At 36.7% G+C, this 22926-nt stretch overlaps 1 protein-coding gene across 3 annotated transcripts in view; it reads right to left on the minus strand.

The window, feature by feature from the left end:
- ARFIP1 (ARF interacting protein 1) overlaps nucleotides 1-21083 on the minus strand; it is a gene marked incomplete at both ends in the record, with an annotated part of 64090 nt that extends 43007 nt beyond the window's left edge. Inside the window, 2 exons of one of the 3 annotated variants that reach the window (XM_084246179.1) lie at nucleotides 12633-12734; nucleotides 21006-21083. In XM_084246179.1, the coding sequence (XP_084102305.1) occupies nucleotides 12633-12734; nucleotides 21006-21083 (180 nt within the window). Of the gene's footprint in view, nucleotides 1-12632; nucleotides 12762-21005 lie in introns of those variants that run through there. The other 2 variants (XM_084246178.1, XM_084246180.1) reach the window with 2 other exon arrangements.
- Between the last annotated feature and the right edge of the window lie 1843 nt (nucleotides 21084-22926).

Below are 22926 nucleotides of genomic sequence, written 5' to 3' on the forward strand. Positions count from 1 at the left end.
TGAAGTTGGTGTTAAAGTATAAGAGGAATTCAGTGCAGGATCTATGTCCATGAGAACCAAGAGGAAGGGCAAAAGTACTGCCTGAGTTCTAGAACACAAAGAATTTATTTATTCATTGAACAAACATTTAATGAGCACCAACTTCATGACAGCCATTGCTCTGGACACTATACATACTGCAGGACAGGAAAGAGAGAAGTGTCTGCTCATTTTAGACTAATATGAGGGGTGTGGAAGAGAAGGATAGTAAACTTTTCCCCACCACCATCCCTTATTCCATTATTGCTTTGAATACTGTTGCTTTATAGTACGGTTTAATCTCAGGTAACGCGATGCCTCCATTTCTCTCCTTGTCCTTTTCTGTCATGACTGCTTTAGGTAATTGAGGCCTTTTATGGCTGCATATAAATTTCAACATTTTTGTTCAATTTCTTTGATGATCACTGACGGTATTTTTGATGAATACAGTATTAAGTACTAATTTTGGGTAGAGTAGTAATTCTGACTATATTGATCTTCCCCATCCACGAGCATAGATTGTCTATCGCCTGTGTCATGATCTGTACGGTTTAGCAAAGTCTTATACTTTTCATTGTTTAAGTCCTTCATCTTTCTTGGTTAGATTAATTCTTAGGTATTCCAATCTTTTTGATCAATTGTAAATGGAATTTTTATTTTCTTAATTTCTTTTTCTTCTCATTCATTGTTTGTATGTAAAAATACAATGGATTTTTGTATGTTGATTTTATAATCTGCCTCTATCTCCAAAAACATTTTTATCACTGATGTCATGAAATGTACTGCCAATTTTTTTTCCCCATGTTTTATTGTTCCTAATAGCTTTTTGGTGGAGTTTTTAGTGTTTTTGACATATAATATCACATTGTCTGCCAACAATGACAGTTTCACTTCCTCTTTTTCAATTGGTATTCCTTTTATTTTCTGTTGTCTGATTTTTCACCAAAACAGTCTACTTTAATACTAAATTAAACAGAAGTGGTAACAATATGTAACAGAATTCATTTTAGTATGTTTTCTGAACGATTTAAAGAAATACCTTTTAAAAATCATTATTTCATAATCTACTAAAGTTTAAACATATCAACACAAATATGTTCTAACTTGCAATTTCCTACCAATAGTTTCCTACTAGTACAAAATAGAGGAATAGTCTTCATTCCATTTCACTTATTTCCTAATATCACTTAAAACCTCTTGTCACAGGACAATATCCTTTTCATTTGTGTATTATTTTGAAGAGTGCTTGAAACAAAAATCATTCTGTATACTGAGTTTTATTTACTTACTATTTTTAAATCAAATCTGAGTCTGTTTATTTTACTTAATGATTTTTTACCCCTTTCAGTTAATTTTTAATTTTTTTTATTTGATTGAGCGAAATACACTGCTGAGGGGAGCAGTGGACAAGTCAGGAGAGTTCTGCTGCGCAACGGGTTGCTACCTGGCCAGCCAGGGATTGAACTCATGCTGCAGAAGCTGCGGACAGCTTCATAGGTTGTGTCTTAACCCCTGTGCCACCAGGGAGGCCCCTGAGTTTATTCTGTAATATCTAAATCAATGGTTTCTAGTTTTAAACATTATCAATCCTTTTATTCATAGTTACATTAAAACCAGACAAGCTTTTCTAGACATATTACTTACAAAATAAAGTACTGTCAAGCTACCAAGATATTTCTTAAACTTTACAAGCTTAGTCATTAAGGTCAACTAATTTCAGAATTGTTTCCTTGGATGTTGCCTTGCTCTAAGTCTTCCAAGATTTTCAGCTTTCCCTAAGAGAAAAAGTACCAAAGACACCTCTCAAAATATAAGGTACAAAAAATTATACTCAAACAGCATACAAATAGCAATACAAGTTGTGTTTTGTATTTGGTGTCTTTTTGGAACTTATCTGAAAGCACTTTATTCATTTGATCACCACAGAATATTGTGGAAATTCAAAAAAAAGGGACTTGGGCCTCCCCTGGTGGCGCAACAGTTGAGCGCTGGGTTGCGAGGTTGCCTGCAGCCTCTGCAGCCACCGGCAAGGGTCCCACAAAAAAAAAAAAAAAAAGGGACTTATAGTAGTAATGTTTGAAAAGAGAGAAAGAAAGGAGTCACTAACAGGTTAAATAGTAGTTATGATGGATATCTGATTACCTAAATTTTCTTTTTTTTTAAAAGATTTATTTATTTATGCATACAAGAGCTGGGGTACAGGCCAGAGATGGGGGGGGGGGGTATGTGTGACAGGCTCCATCAGAAATAAGAGTGGGGAGCAGAACAGGCAGATTGACCGAAATATACTGCTGAGGGGAGCAGCAGGCGAGACAGGAGAGGTCTACCTTGCCATGTGGGTTTCTCCCTGGCGGGCCAGGGATCAAACTCATGCTGCAGAGGCTGCGGATTGCTTCATAGTGTGGTGCTTAACCCCTTGCGCCACCAGGGAGGCCCTGATTACCTAAATTTTCAAGGCACACCCTCCATTTTGTCATGCAGTGTAGTCTAGAAGAGACTTCCAGTTCTCTGAGTATATGACATCTTGTTAAAAACAAGATGAATAGCCTGCCATTGGGAACTTTAGGGTCCTTTACTCAACAAACAAAAGTTCTTCCAGAAAAAAGTCATATCCTTTATGTAAAACTGCCACACAATCTGAAAAGCAGTAAGGTCTTTCTATATCTAAACTGTTACTAACAGAAGGAGCCTCACTAAAAGTGGTACAAATGGGTGCTTTCAGATTCTGAACAGACCTATCATTTTGGCAGTGGTCTGGCAGCTAAGTGGAACACAAAATGATATGGACTATGTGAGAGGAATGCATGACTTATGAGATAACTGTATTTTATGAGCTTGTTGACTGTTTATTGTAAATCACACATTCTGTAAGTCATATAATTTAGCCTCATAGCTCACATAAATTTAAATGTGCTTTTAAATAACCCTCACATTTTTAAAGTGTCTCAGTAATAAGGCTGCGCCTGGCTTAATAACTTTATAAAGATCTGTAATACATTTATTTCTATAGTGTCCAGAATATATTTGAGAGACAATGACTCCATTTATAATCAAGTATATAAAATTCCTAATTTGCATTTTTATGTTGCTGACATGCAACTAAAAGTTTAAGATTTTGCAAAGTTGTATCTAACAAAGGCACAATAAAATGGGATAAATTTGAAGTTAACTTTCTACTCAACTATTAGGATAATGCTAGAATCTTTAATAGTTTTAAAATAAATTTCCAAACAATTAAGCAAAAACAAAATACTTTTGACAAAAGTTTCATGTATATTTTAAGTCTTTTTTAAAGAAAAGAATTATACTTGTAAGTAACAGTTTCCAGAAAACTGGAAAAACGGTGCTCATTTTCAGCCAAAATAACATTACCTCCATTTCGCAGGTTAAGAATGAGCTAAAATGTAATTTTAGAATTTACAATTTAGTGTGATAATCTGCTTTTGAACTATAGTTAGTGCAAAACCAACACACAGAAAACAAAAAACATTCAGTAAATTTGTTTTAAAACATACACCCTTATAAGATGTACAACACTACAGTATAGAAACAACACAATTAGAGATTAATTACTCTTTCTCTTCTAATTAGGGCAAATCAGAGAAATCTTGAATAAAGGAGTGATACTCAAAGCATGTACTATAACAACCATCTATAAGATTTTGCCAAGCATTCTATAAATTACATAAACTCTTCTCTTCCTTAGTTTCCTTACAGAATATTCTTCCAGTATTCCTCCTCTTAAAAGGGCTTGTGATTTTTTCCCTATAGCTTCTATTCAGGGGACAAGCCGACAAGTCTTCCCTCTCCTCTTCCCTTGGTGAACTCCCTGATTTTAACTGTCAATAATCTTGCCCTCCTTGACATTCATTCTTCTAACTGTAGGTTAAGAACTTCTTAACATGCCAATCTGGTTGAGACATGTCCACCGGTGTGCCATTTAGGGGCCCTTCACTGCTTTTAAGTCAAGTTCAAATTCCTCAACATGGTTTGAACCTCTTGCAGTACCTCTTTTGCCTCATTTCTCTCACATCTGCCCCCTTCCCTCAACTTCCATTGCATCAATAGTGGATAGTCTTGAACTTTTTTTAGGTCTTTATAGTTGTCCTTTTTAAGAACATTCTTCATCCTTCTTTACTAGCTTATCCTTCAGATTCAGCTTGGGCAGCAAATACTCAAAATATTTCCATACTCCTCCTAACAGTTCTCAGAACATGTTGTACTTGACCTATGACCTAACATAATACTTTGTACATGGCATTAAAATCAGTTTGTCTATATTCTCTCTCCCCATAGGCTATTAGCTCAAAATACTTGTAGGACGCCTAAAGCTGGCAGTTTTGATTCAGACATGGTAATTTGTAGTTGGACAAGGGACCAAAAAAAGTATGGGGGCAGATAAAAGATACAGTAGACTAACACAGTACAACACCTGTTCCACTTAGGCAACCTGAACTCCATGGTCAGTCTTTAGACCTTGTGATCCCTCAGGAAGCAACACATCTGTAGTCTTAAGTCTAATAATTCACTTTATGACTATAATCTCCACCTATATCTGTTTTCCACCTGATCAAGACAGCAAACCTCCTGACTTAGCTATTTTCTCCATTTTAATATACACACACACACACTCACACTCTCTCTCTCTCTCTCTCTCTCTCTCTCTCTCCCCCCCCCCCCCAGTCTCCCCTCCTCTCCCTCTCTCCTTGGTAACAAATACTTTACAACATCTTATTGTATCACTACCTGTTAGTGGTTTACCGGTTGTCCTCTTGGCCACACACCTCTCAACCACCTTGGTCTAGATTCTAAGTAATACTGAAGTTTAGTAAGAATGAAATCACATACCAACTTGCATCAACAAAATGCTGAATACACTCAAAGATTCTCACTGTGGATATATTTTTTGTTACTATATTCAAAGCTATTACCCCTAGAAATAAAAAAAAATTATTTATGATAGTTTTTACTTGTAAGTAAAGGCACAATCTACAGATTAATTTAGAAAAGGCTTCAGCCTTTTATTAAAAATAATATATTTATGCACAAATTTCAGTTAATTTAATAGATGTATATATAAAATATTTTTAGAACTTAATTTGTGGTAATAGCACTAATAATATATTCTATACTTAAAAAGTAAACATTAAAATAAATCTAGATTTGCATGGGCTAAATACTTCGACATACCTTGTGAAACATTTGTCATACTCTAAAAGGGTCCAAGAGATACATTTGGTAAAAACTAATCCTTGGAAAAACTTGCACTACACCCATGTTGCTAATGACTGAGCTGCTAAGCTTTTACATGTGAGTAATACAAAAACTGAATGTTCTATTGTATCACTAAATGGTATGAAGACAAACTGTCATCATACCCTATTCAAACTTCAGGGTAGAATGGCTGAAGTCAAAAACATTAAACTTGAAGTCCTTATACTGAAATTCATCCCACCGTTGAGCAACTACAATAAATCATAAACTGTACTGTGTGCACACTCTGTCTCTGCCCCAAAGGTGATTCCAATACCTTGGAAAAAGCAGATAAATAAGAACATTAAGGTGAGGAGAAGATATGTGTCCTCCCCAAATCTTGTCCAGATGGCTAGAGTATGCTATCCGGACTGGTAAGTATAGAGGAATGGAGAAACCACTTACCTCAACAAAAGCATTAAAGCTTAAAAGAATAGAGACTGAATATATATAAACTATAATCACCACCACAAAGAAGCACACTAAGAAATTAGAAACAAACAAAAAAAATTTAACAAGTCAAATAGCACCTATCTCTTTCCTGATGTTCCATGAAAGTCTAGAAACCTTGTTTCTAGTGCTGGCTCTAACACCTATTCATTCATTCACCAAACATTTCCTTAAAGCCCTGAGTGTTTTACTCTCACTCAAGAGTAAAATCACACAAGCTTTTGGCACAGCTAGTTAATACGGTGATTCCATTGCAAATTCAAGGGCCCTTTCCCTCAGTTGCAAAATAATGAATTTTGGGGCTCTTGAAGGGATTCCTACTGTACCAAACTAAAATTTTTGATTTAACTCAAAACTTGTATAACAGAAATTTCAAAGACCAGGCAACCTAAAGATCCACAGGCAGAATATAGGAGGCCCTAAACTCTCTCTCTCTTTTGTTTAAAGATTCATTTATTTATGCATACAAGACCTGGGGTACAGGCCAGAGGTGCAGGGGGTGAGAGGATTCACCAGAGACAGAGTGGGGAGCAGAACAGGCAGAGTGACCGAAATACACTGCTGAGGGGAGCAACAGACAGGAGAGGTCTGCTGTGCCATGTGGTTCACCTTCCTGGCTGGGGATTGAACTCGTGCTGCAGTAGCTACAGATTGCTTTATAGTGCTGACACTTAAGCCCTTGCGCCACCAGGGAGGTCCCAGGCCCTAAACTCTTTAAAAATTTGGTAAGTTTTGGGTGTATGTACATTTTCCTAGAGAAAGGGTTCACAGGAAAGTTTCATCTTAGCTCTGTGTACTAAGGTAATTTTTCTAAATCTGCCCAATACAAATTTGCAAGGCATTTCAACCAAGCAGTGTTATAATATTTGCTTCATTAACTCATGGCAAGGATCACACGTTTCTAATCTAATATTTTGACCAGCACTTAAAACAGCATAAATTATAAATAACATGTAGCTTGCAAGTCAGAGTGATTTGTATTCTTTAGTGATTAAACTTTATTGATCTTTGAAAACACAAATTAATTTTTACTTATAAGTATTTTTAGTATTAAAAACTGCAATAATATACTAAGATCATTATACATCCCACACACCCTACACATAGCTGTTGGCTCTCATCTTAATAAAAATATTAACATGTAAAATGCTGCTGGGGATTTCTAGGATGAGTTCTTCCATCATAATTTCTACATAAATATGAATGTTGAGTAGGAATCTAACCAGGACTCTCCTAGGATAGACTAAGAAAGGAAATCAAATGAACAACTAAGCAGACAGTCAAAAGCAGGAACAGAAACATTTACAGCTTCACTGCCTGTGCCACAGTGACGCCAAATGGCCAGTCAAGTTATAACAACTTGACAGATACCTTAATTTTATATAAAACTAGACTTATAAATTACCTCAGAAAACTCTGGTTATGATTCAGTTTTACATATGAGATCTCTTTACTAGTCTAGAAAATAATGTCAAATTCTAAGTAACACATTTTAACACTTATTTTCCCTATGAAATTATATACATATTAAAGTGGAAACATGAATTGGGAGTTTAAATGCAATTTCCCTTTTATTGCTCAAGAAAATAAAGGAAGGAAAATGTGCCAAAACTTGGCAAATATATGCCTAATAGATCTTGAGCACAATGTAGTCAAAACAGAAGAGGTTTCTTGAATAATTGTTTTAACTTACAGGGAAAAGGAGCACATAGCCAATTTTTATTTTAATTAAAGGATATTAAATATATGAGACTCTCATACTGCTTTTATTTTTCATAAAAGGAGGTAGGGACAGAAACATGTTTCAATGCACTGAATTTCTTTAGGGAGGTAGAGTGGGAGTGGCCTGGTTGAAGTGGATAATTGCTTCTAAGGAGCTCTGCTCCCTGGTAAAGTTCACATCCAATAAGGGGACAGCTCCCCGACAAGATCTATTTTTTTTCCTTCTTTACCTTCTCTCAATAGAATGTGAAATAATATTTCAGGAGAATCTTCAAAAAGAGAATCTGACATTAACCAATGAATAAACTTACAAAGCAACAAGTTAACTGAATTTGACTTCATAGGCAAAGAACTCATACAGATGTTATGTTTTAAACTCACTTTAATGAAACTCTTTATTCTAAAGTTAAAATTTGGAAGGATAAAAAAATTTTTTCAGTGCGACTCAAAAGACTTATGAATGGGTTTATAGGTACAAGGTAACCTTAAAGAACAATGGAACTGGAGGAATTAACTACCAGGAATAAAAGGTTGAAGCTAATATTTATTCCAACTTTAATTACTGTCATAAGTAAGATAATGTGGTATTAATAGAAGGGCAAAAAGATCAAATAATAAAACAGGGAGTACAGTAATAAACTTACATATATACATACATATATACATACATATATATATATGATCATCTGATTAACAAAAGCCTCCAGTGGAGAAAGAACACTTTTTTCAATAAATGATGAATAACAAATGGATATTCATAGGAAGGAGAAAAAAAGAAAATCTTAATGCCTCCTTTCCACCACACACAAACATTAGTAATTCAAGATGAATTGCAGATATAAGCATAAGAAGCAAAATAATAAACCCTTTAGAAAAAGAACATTCTTCAGAAAATAATCCAGTCAAAAAATGGGCAGAAGAACTAAAAAGAAACTTCTCCAAAGAGGAAATGCAAATGGCCAACAGACATATGAAAAAATGTTCAGCATCACTTGTAATCAGGGAAATGCAAATCAAAACTACAATGAGATACCACCTCACACCAGTGAGAATGGCACATATTAAAAAAACTAGCAACAACAAATGCTGGCGAGGTTGTGGAGAAATAGGAACTCTCCTGCACTGTTGGTGGGAGTGCAAACTGGTCCAGCCACTATGGAGAGCTGTGTGGAGATTTCTGGACCTACTAAACATAGAGCTTCCATATGATCCAGCAATTCCACTCCTAGGTATTTATCCAAAGGACACAGAAACATCAATTCCAAAGAGCACCTGCACCCCTATGTTTATAGCAGCTCTATTTACAATAACTAAGCTTTGGAAACAACCCAAATGCCCAAAAACAGATGACTGGATCAAGAAGATGTGGTATATATACACAATGGAATATTACTCAGCAATCAAAAAAGATAAACACATGCAGTTTGCAGCAACATGGATGGAGCTAGAAGGGATCATGCTCAGCGAAATAAGTCAGAAAGAAAAAGAAAAATACCAGATGGTCTCACTCATAGCAGGAATTTAGAATACCTAAATAAGGGACCAGGAAAAAGACTAATACAAAGTAAAAATCAAAATCAACAAGCAACTATAAACCAGAGACACACTATAGGGGGAGGGGGAAGAGAAGGGGAGAGGAACGACTAGGGTCAAAATAAGGGGGGGTGTGCAATTGTATGGGGAATATAACCAAAATGATAATGCATACATTGTGCAAAAATGAAAAATGATGTAAGAACTATATAAAATAAAATATTAATTAAAAAAAGAACATTCTTCAACGATACCAAGCTAGACAAAGATGTCCTTTAAAAGGATCTCAAAAATCACTAAAAGAAAAGCACTAATAAATTGGACTTCATTAAAATTGAAAACTTTTTCTTATCAAAAGAAACCATTAATAAAATGTAAAAGCAAGTTATAGAAAGGAAGGCTAATAATTCATATTCAAACAAACAATTTATATCCAGGATATATAAATAACTCCTATAAATATTGGTAAGTTAGGAAAAGGGTATATACCCAAAAGAAAAATGGGCAAACAATGTGAAAAGATACTTCAGAAAGATCCAAATGGTCAATAAAAATATGAAAATGTTAAGAAATAAAAACATATTAAAACCATGAGATACCATTATGCTTCCATCAGAAATGGCTGAAAATAAAAGCTATGATAATACCCAGAGCAGGCAAGGAGGTAGAACAACTAGAAAACTCATTCACTGCTGGCAGGACTCTCACTGGTTCAGCTACTTCATAAAAGTAGTTGACAATATTTACCAAAGTCAAACATTAGTATACCCATGGCCTGGCAATTTCACTCTTGGATGTGCAGCAAATCATCACTTAAGGACAAAGACAGATTCGTGGAAACTGTGACTTGAAGCAAAAATAACAAAAGCAGGTCCTCAAATAATATCCTTTCATTCTATGTTAGCTGGGATTCTTTTCTCTCATCAATGTTATAACAAAACGACAATGAATGAAATGACACTGTTTGATGACCTGCTCTATATCCAATAGAAATGGTGATTATCATGTACACCAAAAGACCTACTTAAGAATGGTTACTGCAGGTTTATTCATAATAGCCACAGGCTACAAAAACCTAAATATCTATCACCTGAAGAATGGATGTACAAATTGGGGTATTTTAACATAATGAAAAGCTAAATCACAAATAAAAGCAACAAATGTATGAATTTCATGGATACAATGTTGAGTGAAAGCCAATAAAAAAAATAAACACTGTATGATTTCATTTATTTCAGTCAGGAACAGCTATAAGCAACCTGATAACAGAGCAGTGGTGACTACCCTGGGAGGGAGGGACAGAGGAGTACCACCCGGAAGCGGGGAACAGGGAGTCAGCTAAGGTTCTGGAACTTTTCTGCATTTTGATGCAGATGGTGGGTCCATTAAGTTGGACACAACATCTGGGCTTTTTACTGTATATAAACTATCTCAAAAAAAGAAAGAAAAGAAAAAGGAAGGGGAAAAAAGGTCAAGAAGAAAAAGAATAGGCTTAAGATGGGAGGTGAATCTTAAAAATAAAACACATTTTTCTTGGTCCTTAACTTTGACTAGACGGTCTATTAGAATATTAACTTATCCCCATGAAAGTAAGAACACCTGATGGCAGGTGTTTTTGTCATTTTTGTTCCCTATTTCATCACCAGCGGTATATATTTGCACAAGCACTAAATATTTGCAGAATAAATTTTCTAGAGGAACTGTTACCAAAATAAGATGAAGCCATTAACTAAGATCCCAGTATAATGAGTTATAAGAGTTAACAGAAATTTATATAAAGTGATTGGTAGTCTGATGATGGTGACTTAAGTTCCTTATTATTCAGGTGTGTCGTAATGTTTTCAAGCACTAGAAAAACTAAAACCTAAAGTGAAAACTTCCTTTGTGTGCTCAGAATTTAAGAGTCTCTTCTGAGTCACTCTATACTGGGTCACATGGGTTTAGAAGCCAAGTTAGTTAAAGCATTTGCAATTACATTAACAAACCTCAAGCTTGAAGATACCTTTATTCCTTCCCAAAGGCCTGCTGAGACAAAGTAAGTGAAATTCGTGGCCTCCCGGGTGGTGCGGGGGATTAAAGTCTCAGTGCTATCAAGCTATTGCCAGTCACAACAGCATGAGTTCGGTCCCCGGGCAGGGAGCTAACCCACATGGCACAGCAGACCTCTCCTGTCTTGCCTATTGCTCCCCTCAGCAGTGTATTTCAGTAGATCCACCTGTACTGCTGCCCACTCTGAATCCTCTCAAACCCCCACCCCCGTACCTCTGACCTACACCCCAGTTCTCATATGCATAAATAAAATAAATCTTTTTTAAAAAGTGAAATTCAATCTAATTTTCTAAAATTGACTAAAATAATCTACCTAAAACAGTGCATCTCCAACCAGAGGTGAGTTTCTTATCACCTCTGGGACATTTGGCAATGTGCGGAGATATTTCTGCTTGTCACAACTGGAGGGCGCTACTGTTATCTACTTGGAAGAGGTTAGGGATTGTCCCACAGGTCCAGGATAACCTTATGCCACCAGGAATTACCTTCTTCAAATGTTGGTAGTGCTGAGATTCAGTAATCCTGATGTACAGTATCACCTTCTTAATGATTTTAGGGGTTTTTTTCTGTGTGTGTGTGTATAAACTTAATTTTTATTTATTTATTTTTTAAATTTCATTTTATTTTATATATTTTTCACATCATTTTTCATTTTTGCACAATGTATGCATTTTCATCTTGGTTATATTCCCCAAACAATTCCCACCCCCCTTATTTTGACCCTAATCCCTCCTCCCCTCCCCCAACCCCCACGGTGTGACTCGGTTTATAGTTGCTTGTTGATTGTGATTTTAATAGTTTTAAAAACGCAAAGTGAAAACTAAAAAAAATTCTGCTTACACTGCAAAATAATTCAAATCTTTCCACCATTACTTTCTAAGACTATGAAAACTATTGTAAAGTTAAATTTGCACACATGTATCAAAGAGCATAAAAGGGATGTTAAATGTATTTCCAGGAATAATAGCCATCACTATCATTATTTATTTCATTCAATATTAACTTATCCCCATGAAAGTAAGATTCTCATTTTAGAGACTAGAAAACAAAAACTACACGAGGTTATTAAAAACCTGACCAAAGTTACACCACTAGAAATGGCACAACCAAAATCTGAGCCTAAATTGTCTCTAAACCCATGGCATTACATTAAAACGTATTAAATTTCAATTTCAAATAAGAGGAAACCAGAAGTACCCCAAGTTTCATTTTCCACTGAGTCAAGTATGCCACTTTATAAAGTGAAGAGTAAAATCAGGAGCAGCCTACTTAGGAATTATATAAGGACACACAGAAAATTGATTAAATAATCTGCAGTTTTTTACTTTATTACAAATAAAATTAAGTAGTTTTATAAAATGACATGCCATTGTCTGACACTTTTGTTCTGATAATTCAACAGAATTACTACTAATAACACCATAGCCTGGAACTTAATCTTGAGAAATCACTAACATAACCTACATAGTAATCCTTACATAACATTAGATTCCTGGCATTTCAGCCAATCTAAGAAAATAAGACTAAATTAAACTTTATTATTTTTGCATCAACATTGAAGAGCTTATCACAATTCTTTGCATTAAAAGAAAGTAAAGTGTACTTACCCTATTAAAGCCATGTTCATGGGCGTCATCAACCTCTCCATTACTAGTAACCGGGATTTCTGCTACTGAATTTTTGGGAGAGTCCTGAGCCATGGTAGCCTCCTTAAAAAGGAAAGAAGAAAAGAAATACTCATAAATTACATGAAATAATAAAGGGCAAGTATTCACATGAAACACTATTTGTGTTTATAATGCTTAAGCACCCCCACTTTAAATTTTTTTTAAATAACTGTAACTACCTAATACTAATACGATAAACATGATACTAATAAAATGAAAAATGGCCTTTTAAAAGTCTACTCACATTTCTTTACTAAAAACAAGTTATTTGCTATAGGTACTAGGGGATCAATGTTCTTGCCTTGTAAATAAAGTTAGGACAGACTACCACTCACAATTTGGAAAATTATTACAGAAAGCCCAGCTTGATTGTCAGTTCAACTAAGCAGCTCTTGCTACAACTGTGCATGATTTTGAAAAAACATGTGGGCCTACAAGTTAAAATGAGAATTTCATATCTGTTAAAAAAAAATTTATTTTCCCTTATTTTAAAAATTAAACTTCAGAAACTTTCGGTAAATAAGTTAAGTAATTTATTCTACTTCTCAGAGAGAACAGGCCCCCTTTTCACCTCCCCCATTCCTTTTTAACCAGTAATTTTAAAAGTGCTGTCTACTCGCAGAGATAAAGGTGGGACCTTTGGGAGATGCTTAGGTCTTGAGGGTGGAGTTCTCATGAATGGGATTAATGTTCCTATAACAAAGACCCCACAGAGCTTCCCAGCTCCTCCCACCAAGTGAGGACACAGTGAAATGTCAGCAGTCTGCTACCCAGAAGAGGGCCTTCACTAGAATCCTGCAGGCCCTGTTCTTGGATTCCATCCTTCAAAACTATGAGAAATAAATTTCTGTGGTTTACAAGTTACACAGTTTGTGGTATTGTTTCAGCAGCTGGAACTGATGAAGACAACGTCCTTCACAATAGCATCCAATCCAACTTTTAAAGCTTTACTTCTCTTTACCCTTCTAAAGACCCTCTACTACTAAAATCATTACTTGCTTTTTCTAGAATGAAATACACTTTGAGATCACTTTGAGATCTGTGAATATTTGCTCAAATGGTTTTCAATTTTTAAAATATTCCTCCGTCATCATTATCTAACAAAATCTTGCCCATAATTTGAGCCTTAGTTCAAATATTATCGTTTCTATAAAACTTATTCCAAAGCCTCCAAGACATAGCACAATACAATGAGAGCGGTAATGAGAGATTTGGTTAAAAACCCAGTCCTACAGTATACTGTCACGTGCTGCATTTTACATACAACAGGGGCCCTGACATGTGGGTGTGTGGCAGGCTACACCATCTAGGTTTGTGTCCTTACACTACAGGATGTTCACACTGTGATGATATCACCTTAAGACCTATTTCTCATCTGCCTCAATAAGCAACTCGTGACTATAGAGGCTGTTCTGTGGTATTTGTTAATCTTATTTTTCTCATTTATAAAAATTGAGAAATGCATGTATCGCACATAATACTTAAAGGGACATGTATTCAAAATATTAAAAAAGAGTACCTTGCACACAATTAAGTACTCACTGAATAAAAGGAAGTGTTGCCACTGGTGTGCTACTAAATTTTTACCAACCAGTTCTCCAGATAATTTTTTTAAAGATTTATTTATTTATGCATACAAAAGCTGGGGTACAGGCCAGAGATGCAGGGGGTGAGAGGACTCACCAGAGACAGAGAAGGCAGCAGAACAGGACTGATTGAAATACACTGCTGAAGGGAGCAGCCGGCAAGACAGGAGAGGTCTGCAGCACCATGTGGGTTGCTCCCTGGCTGGCTGGGGATCAAACTAATGCTGCAGAGGCTTCGTATTGCTTCATAGTGTGGTGTTTAACCCCTTGTGCCACCAGGGAGGCCCTTCTCCAGATAATTTTTAAAAAGTACGAATTTGCAACATTTTCCTATTTTGATGGTGTCAATTGTCAATTTCAAGCTTCCAATATAATCTCACTGAATCCAGGGGCAAGAATAGATGTGCAGTATATCATTAAAACATTTCTTCCCTAGAAATAACCAGACAGAAATAACCTCAAGAGCACAGATAACAGAAAAATAGCTAGGAACTGATAAGTTCTAGGTTATTAATACTTTTGTTTTTAATATGTTTTTACTTATAGCTTATATAAGTAAATTTTAAAATAACGTCCATGTTTAGCAGTTGGCTTACAAAATTCTTGGAAATTTAACAAACAGGTCTTGCATGTTAGTAAAAACTGGTTTTAGCCACCACTAAATTATTTCCAAGTCAGAAAACAAGTCTTGTGCACACACATTATAGAGTTTACTCCCTTGAAACAATGCTGAGACCTAAACTTAAAATAATCTTTAAAAATCCAACATATGGCTATCACATTCCAGATTACACTGTTACTTATTTGGAGAGGGACTAAAAGCATCCTCATGAGGCAAAACTACATATTAAAAGGAGGTTAGGTTTACTACTATAGTCATAAATAAGAAGGTGAACGCATTTTTACTCACTTCTTATTTTACAAATCAACAATCAAATCATGTCTGTTTGCATGTGCTTCTTATTAATACTAAGTGCAATCTAAATCCAGAGTCTTGCTTAAGGAGATCAAAGATGAACAAATACTATGTGTGACTTTGACACTGCTTTATGTGCTAACAAAAAGTGCATTTCTTTTACACTACATGATTTTCTTGATTCACATGTGCTAGAATGCAACTTAAAGGCAGAATTAGCCTTAAAACATGAAGAGGAATGCAAAACCAAAAAAATGAGCATGGAACTGACCTTAACAGTTAGTTACAATATTTTACAACCAAAAAAGTAAAAGCCTCTAATAAAGATTTTATAGTGGATGCTTCATTCCCAAAAGTTAGACCAAAGTCTCTTGACAGGGAAGGAGTGTTTCATTCTTAGCCCTCTCTGCATCTTAGAACTACCTGGGGAGCTTTGTAAAAATATCACCCCACAGAGATCAATGATGGGCCACAAATTTCCGTATATATGATCAGTAAGTTGTCAAAATAGTTTTTAAAACACACCAGGTGATTGTAATGTACAGGCAATTGGGAATCACTGCTATAAGCATGCCCCCGGCTCATTAAACAAACCAACAGAAAGCAACAACAACAACAAAAAAAACATGCCATGCAGATTAAAACCCCAATCAGATACTATTACACGATCAACAAAGTGGCCAAAATTAGAAAGACTGACAAAACCAAGGGTTAGCAATCATGAGGGGCAACTGGACTCTACATATGGCTGGTGGTCTCTAAGCAAAAACTGGAAAATCTTTTTAGAGAACTATTTGGCAGTATTAACAGAGTTAAACATCTGCCCCCTATGACCCAGTAATACTCCTAAGAAATCAGACATAATGTTGAGCAAATTAAGCCAGACACAAGTATGTACTGCACATTTCAAAATTCAATTCAAAAAGAAAACTAGCAAATGATGAAGACAGTAGGCAGGACAGAGTGGGAAGTATAGAGTCAAAACACTTTCAACTGCCTCCTCCTCCTCCCCCTGCGCCAACTGGAGAGAGAAAGGAAAACAGGAAGTCATGGCTTCTCAGAACAGGATTCCCCAGAGGAAATACTGTGGAAATCAGCAGGCATTTTGTTCAGCCATCAAGTAATTACATTTTCTTCTAATTGAAAGGACTAAATTCTTTTTTTTTTTTTTTTTTGTGGGACACTTGCCAGCAGCCAGGGAACAAACCCACGCTGCAGAGGCTGTGGACAGCTTCGCAGCCCAGCGCTCAACCGCTGCACCACCAGGGGAGGCCCAAGGACTAAATTCTTAATCTTAGTTAATTCTAGGAAAAAAGTGAAGAAAATAAACTGTGAAAGAAGAAAAGAAAAAGGAGAAGGCACAAATATTCAAAATTGTTCTAAGTGAGGGTTTTAGACAATGGAGGTCGCAGTGCTTGGACTAATTATGCGTGTCAACAGAGGCCATATTTTATTCCAATACCCAAAAGCACAAATGCCTTCTGTGTAAGATGAAATTATTTAGATTTTTGTTTGCCCACAAAAAGGAGAAAGCAATTCTATTAAATTCATAACTTAAAAGTCTTTGAAATTGGTTTCTGTATTAGTAAAAATGATTTTAAAAAGTTAATTCAACCTGGTTAAAAGCATTAGGATTAGGTAAATAAGCCTACCAGACGTCTTGGGGAGCTAACCCAGGTATCAGGAGACATGGATTTATTACCTTTTGTAACTTTTCAGAAGTCACTTGACTTCCCTAAGCTTCAATTCCCTCAATAATAAAATGAGGTTATTAACCTCATCTATGTACCATATAGTTACAAGAATCAAATGTGAAATTGATAGAAAACTGAAAACACTATGTAAAGATAATATAATCATAGTATGATTATTTCAGCTCAGGACCAATGGGACAAATAATGGAGCAATTCCAACATCAACAGTAATTACCAGCACAGCTACTCTTCTTAGCTTAGTACTATGGTTAATAACTGCACTTTCTAGAACAGACAGACCACCATCAAACAGAGTTGAAATACGGTTATAAATGGTATTGCTGTTAGCCTTGTTCTTTCTTTCTCTTTATTACAATTATCTTGGCATTTTCATAGTTATAAGAAGTAGATGACCCTCAAATCTCTTATTCTAAAGGTATGGATAAAGGAAATGTGCTAACGTTCAGATAATTATTTCATCTGAATGATGAGTGTAGGGGAATACATTTACTGTTTTGTCTTTTTGGCATGTGCTGCAAAGCTCTCTTAAGTGTTTTAATCTACTAGTATTAATGCCTAATTTGTCTTATATCTCCAACCGCCTGCTACCTGAAAGTTCCATTTCAAATCTTTCCCCATCTTCCTCATCTGCCTGTCATTACCATTTCTACCTCAAGCTAACCCAGCTGCTAGCTGCCACCTGAACCACATTTCCTCCCACACTTTCCTCACTGACATGCATTTCTAGCCACAGAGTCTTCACTCTTCCTGAAACACACAAATCTTTGCCCTTGCTGTTTCCTTCTCTTAAAGGCTCTTATTCCCAGATTTTCACATGATTCTCTCTCAATTCATTCAGGTTTGCACTCAATTATTATCTCAGAAGGGCCTTCCCTGACTGATGTAAATTAGCCATTCTTCATCACTCTTTAGCCCTTTACCCAGCTTTACAGGCAGAAACACTACTTTACACCACATTATAACACACTTTGTGTATGTGCTTAATCTGCATCTCCCTCCCCAAAATGTTTACAATATAAAACCAACTCCTCCTAACACTTAAAGTCCTTCCTGGTCCTGAACTATCTTCTCTCTGCCAATTATGTTTCTTTAAAAACTCTATTAAATCAAACTTAATTACTCACACTTCCTCATACATGTCTCTCAACTTCCTGCCTCTATGTCTTTGCTCAACAGTAACTATCATCATTCACATGTTGAAATCCTACCCATAATGAAAGACTCAGTTTAAATGCTATCGTCACCAACTGTCCTGGCTCTCCTCTGAAATGCTAAGATTCTTTATCTGTACCACTCAAAGGCATTATTTTCTACATATTTAAAATGTCCTTTATTAATGAACATGCAAGTTGAGTGCTGGATCTGTACCCAAAACACTTTTTAAGACTTAGTTAATTACAAAAAGAGAATGCAAATATTAGTATATTATTCATGGACACTGCAAATTGGTATGCGTACTAGTAATATACTGAAGCGCTAGCAGTAAAGAATTTCAGGATACACTACTAGTGTATCTAGTACAACTGCTTTGCTTTCTTTTTTATTGTTGTGTTGAATATATACCTCATTTGCTTGTTTTTCAAGCCTCCTTGTTTCTACTTTTAAAGTTTTTTCCTAGTTTCTTAAATTTACTCACTTTTTCTACTTTGGATTTAAATCACAGCTCTGCACCTTAGCTATGTCAACCTTTCCAAATCTATAAAATGAGGGCGAGAATCTCAACTGCAAACAGGGATACTACAGTATAAAATGAGATGACATATATAATCCAAGTACAGTACCTGGCGCCTCAGAGACTCTCAGTGATTGGTGCCTATTAGTCTATTATTTCTTCTAAGATATGCCACATTGCAAGAGATAAAGTTTGAGAACTAAAAATATATAGAACAAAACCCACCTTTATTTGCTCCAATCAATACTGGATTAGAGTACAATGAAGCAATCGCATGTTGTCTTTTTTAAATTCAAAAAGAAAAAAACTGGTAACATTTTTATAAAACCACATTTTTATGGTCACTTGATGGGATAGACATTTTAAGATCACTTGAGAAGACATCAGCTTGGGTTCAATAATTAACTAGCTGAGTGGTCATGAGCAAGACAATTCACTTTTCAGAACCTAAATGCACTTTGAAGTCACTTCTTGTCCACAACTGATAATGGTTTTGGCTCAATTCAAAATGCTGGCTCTTTTGTTGATGTTGTTTTGTTTTGCTTTTAAAGAAATTAAAATTATCATCTTGATATATTCTATTCCTAAGAAATCGATGTCTACATATCTTTTACAACAGTGGAATAAGAATTCATTATCACCTTCATGTGACTGCCAAATGATGTGCCAAGTTCTGCTAGACTTAGTCCACGATACTGAAGTCTGATGTACAGAGAACATTTACCTAAAGAGTTAATGGTCATAATACACTATAGCTGAAATGTATTAAAAGAATTCTTGTAAGCAAATCTGAACACCGCCCCCCCCCAATTTCATTGTGGAATTTGAAAAAAAGTAGATTCAAGTTAGCAGAATACTAATAAATGGGGAATTCTGAAGTCACAAAATATTCCTAAGTCCTACTTTGGTTAGCTCAGACAATGCTGTGACAAAATTCAAATTATACGCCACACACCTAGCCTTTTTTTTTTTAATTGCAATATTCCCTGCAGATGCTACACATTTGGGAATTTCTAAAAACACAAGGAATGCCTAACATTAATTTTTATGCTTTTATAGTCAAATTAATTTATAGTCAAATTTGACCAATTACTTGACAGTGGTTTCCTTCAGTTCACCACTGTCCAGGCTTAACTCTCTATTGAACAGGAAATATCCAATTTAGCATCTACTTAAATGACAATCACATAGGCAAAAATCACAAACAGAACACTTTCATTTATTACAATGAGTTCTAGCATTTGTTGGGATGCCAATCCTTTCTGTAACTTACATGCATCAAATTTCTGATTATCAACAGTACAGATTCAGAGATCTGAGCATAAAAACTCAAATCCATGAACTAAGAGGCAATATACATTATTCTCTAGTGTCTCAGAACGAAATCTAACAACAATGCTTTGACAAATGACAAACATACGAGTTGTCTGAAAGCACAAAGAATCCTGAATCTATCACAGATAGTACATATTTTGTCCATCAGAAAAACCCACCTTTGATTTTTAGACTAAAAGTAAATTATCACACTCTAAATACTACATTAAAGCTTATCACAAAGACTCAGTCTTGGTTTAATTATACTGTGCCTACCACTTGGCTGAGAAGCACTGTAACGATGTTCTATGTTCCAGCCTCAACAACTCCTTTAAGTCCGTGACCACCTCTTTGAAAACCGAAATTGTTCAACTAAAAGGTGAGGAAACAAACAGTTGTTCTATTTATTTAATTGAATTATACCCAACTGTGCTAGGAATCAAGGTGGAACTATATGAAATGCTGCGCTGTAAAACTGTCAGCACTGTATCCATGAGTCTTACTACTATTAGGCATTTCAAAAACATTTGGTGACTTGAATTCAATATAAAATTAACAGTTTTCTCTTTATTCTAGTGAACTAGAACAGTGGCTCTTAGGTGGTATATATTAGAATCGCTTGTGGAACTTAAAAAAGGAAGGGGAAAAAAACAACCAAAAAACCCCATACACTTGGCCTAATGTCTAGCACTTTAAATTCAGATTCAGCTGAATTTGAAGTGGAGTCTGGAATTCAGTATTTTTGCTTAGAAAACGCTATACTTGGATTCTGATACATAACAATTAGAGAGCATATGGGAGACTAGCTTAAAAGTGAGTTGCCTACTACTATTACTTGAACAGAAACCTCATTTCATATTTAAATTAAAAACTGTAGTTCAATCCACAACTTTTATGAGCTAAATATTCTCTAAAATTTCAGATGCTGGAAGGCAAATGGTAACTTCCCATTATGAAGAAATCTCTCATCCACCCACCCCTTTCCTATACCTATGTGGGTAGAAAATTGTTTACAAGGGCACGTAGTTCAGACCAACTAAGTAAATTTGGAAAGTCTAATACTTTGAAATGGGCTGACTTTAAGAAACAATATAAATACCATCCAATCACCTCAGAATTAGACTTGACGACTTCTGTGGCTGGTTTAGATGCACCAAGAGTTGTAGTATCATTGCTGCAGTCAGACATACCTAAAAGTAAAATGTGTTAAGCATAAAATAAAAATTTATTAAAATTTGTTAGATAGCTGCATCACCTCACTGATATTCTTATAAATATTCCACAACATAATTAACTTGATTTACAAAACTACATATAATCATATTTATTGATTAAAGCAGGTAAGCAAGTCTAAAAACATTCCGATAAAGTATTTAAACAGAATATAAAAATGCATACCTCACTGATTAAAAAATTTCATAAAATCATTTTATGTATAAAGCAGAATTTAAAAGATCAGAGTCAATTTGATTTGGCAGAATAAAAAATTGAGATCCAAAGATGCCTGGAAAAGTTAGTTAAGTCAAAAGTTAGTTTCTCATGGCCTATAAAAAAGCAGTTTCAGGGCCTTCCCTGGTTGCGCAGCGATTGAGCGCTGAGCTGCGAAGCTGCCCACAGCCTCTGCAGCGCCGGTTCGATCCCCAGCCACCCAGCAAGGGTCCCACATGGCACAGAGACCTCTCCTGCCTCGCCCACTGCTCCCCTCAGAGGTGTATTCCGTCAGTCTGCCTGCTCTGTTCCTGGCTCTGGTGAATTCTCTCACCCTCCCGCGCTTCTGACTGTACCCAGTGTTTGTATAAATAAATAAATAAATAAATAAATAAATAAATAAATAAATCTTTTCTTTTTTTTTTTTTTTTTTTAAAAGCAGTTTCGGACCTCTTTCACCTCACTGGCCAGGGCTCTTTAGTATTGGCAACAGAGGTGACAGTTCATACTCTAAGTGAAACATTATTTAATTAGGAGTGGGCGGAGCAACATGGCGGCGAGGAGACGCTGCAAGTAAGATCTCCCATTAAAAAAAGTTAATAGGGAGGAAAAGCGGCAGGTCCCAGTGAGAACTGGGACACGGAAGATAAACGGGTGACTCCAGCAAACTACCCGAAGAAGAAAGTGGCCATAAAAGAGGACGAGAAGGGAGGGAAGCGCAGAACCCTGCTCCCCTCCCCCGCCCACAAAGTCGGCACTCTCCGACCGGCAGAGAGGAGGAAAACAACAAACCAAAACGGCCAACAAGAAAAACGGACACAGCAAGTGGGACTGTGAGTGGAAAGGAACTATTGCAGCCACCACACCCCGTGAACGGGAGCTGAGGCGAACCCTGCAGGACCCACAGCGGAGGTGAGCTCCAGGCGCCATTAAAGAGAGCCCCGCCCCCCAGGAGGAGACCAGCACCAGCACACAGCCCCGGCCGCCCGGTAAGCTTGCGCAGAAAGCAGCGCGCTGATCCGGATCGGATCGCAGCTGCCCAGGTCCCCGCGCCTGCGACCTAGGCTTGCGGGGAGACGGCGGAGGCCCTCCCTGAGTGAGCAGGAACAAGGCGCCCAGGCAGGGAAGCGGGATTCAAAAGGCGCCATTCCCGCACCACTGATCTAGGCTACAGCCCGCGTCCTGGAACTGAGGGCTTTGGAACTGAGACCCGGGGCACGAAATTAGGGGCGTGGGTTCCCCACGACGGTGGGGCACAAGGCAGACACAGCACCCCAAAGCCGTTGAGGTGTACCCTACCATCCCCGCTCTGCTCCCTGTCCCACGGGGTGGAAAATCAGCTCCCCAAGGGCTCTAGGAGAGATCTCTGGCGCCACCTAGCGACATGACCCCAGCACAGGCTACTGAAGGAGCTAGTGGCCAGCTGGGGAGTTAGCCCACACTGGGCCCCTTCCGAACAAGTAGTCTGAGCCCACAGGGAGAGCGAGCACCCACAGCCGGGGCAGACCAGGCGCGCAGAAGAGTGTGCCTGAGACCAGACGCGCAGGGAGTGTGTCCCACATCACCATTTTAGAACAGGGACATTTCTTCAGTAAAGACTACC

This window comes from Talpa europaea, assembly GCF_964194135.1.
Source record: "Talpa europaea genome assembly, chromosome: 10".
Taxonomy (NCBI): domain Eukaryota; kingdom Metazoa; phylum Chordata; class Mammalia; order Eulipotyphla; family Talpidae; genus Talpa; species Talpa europaea.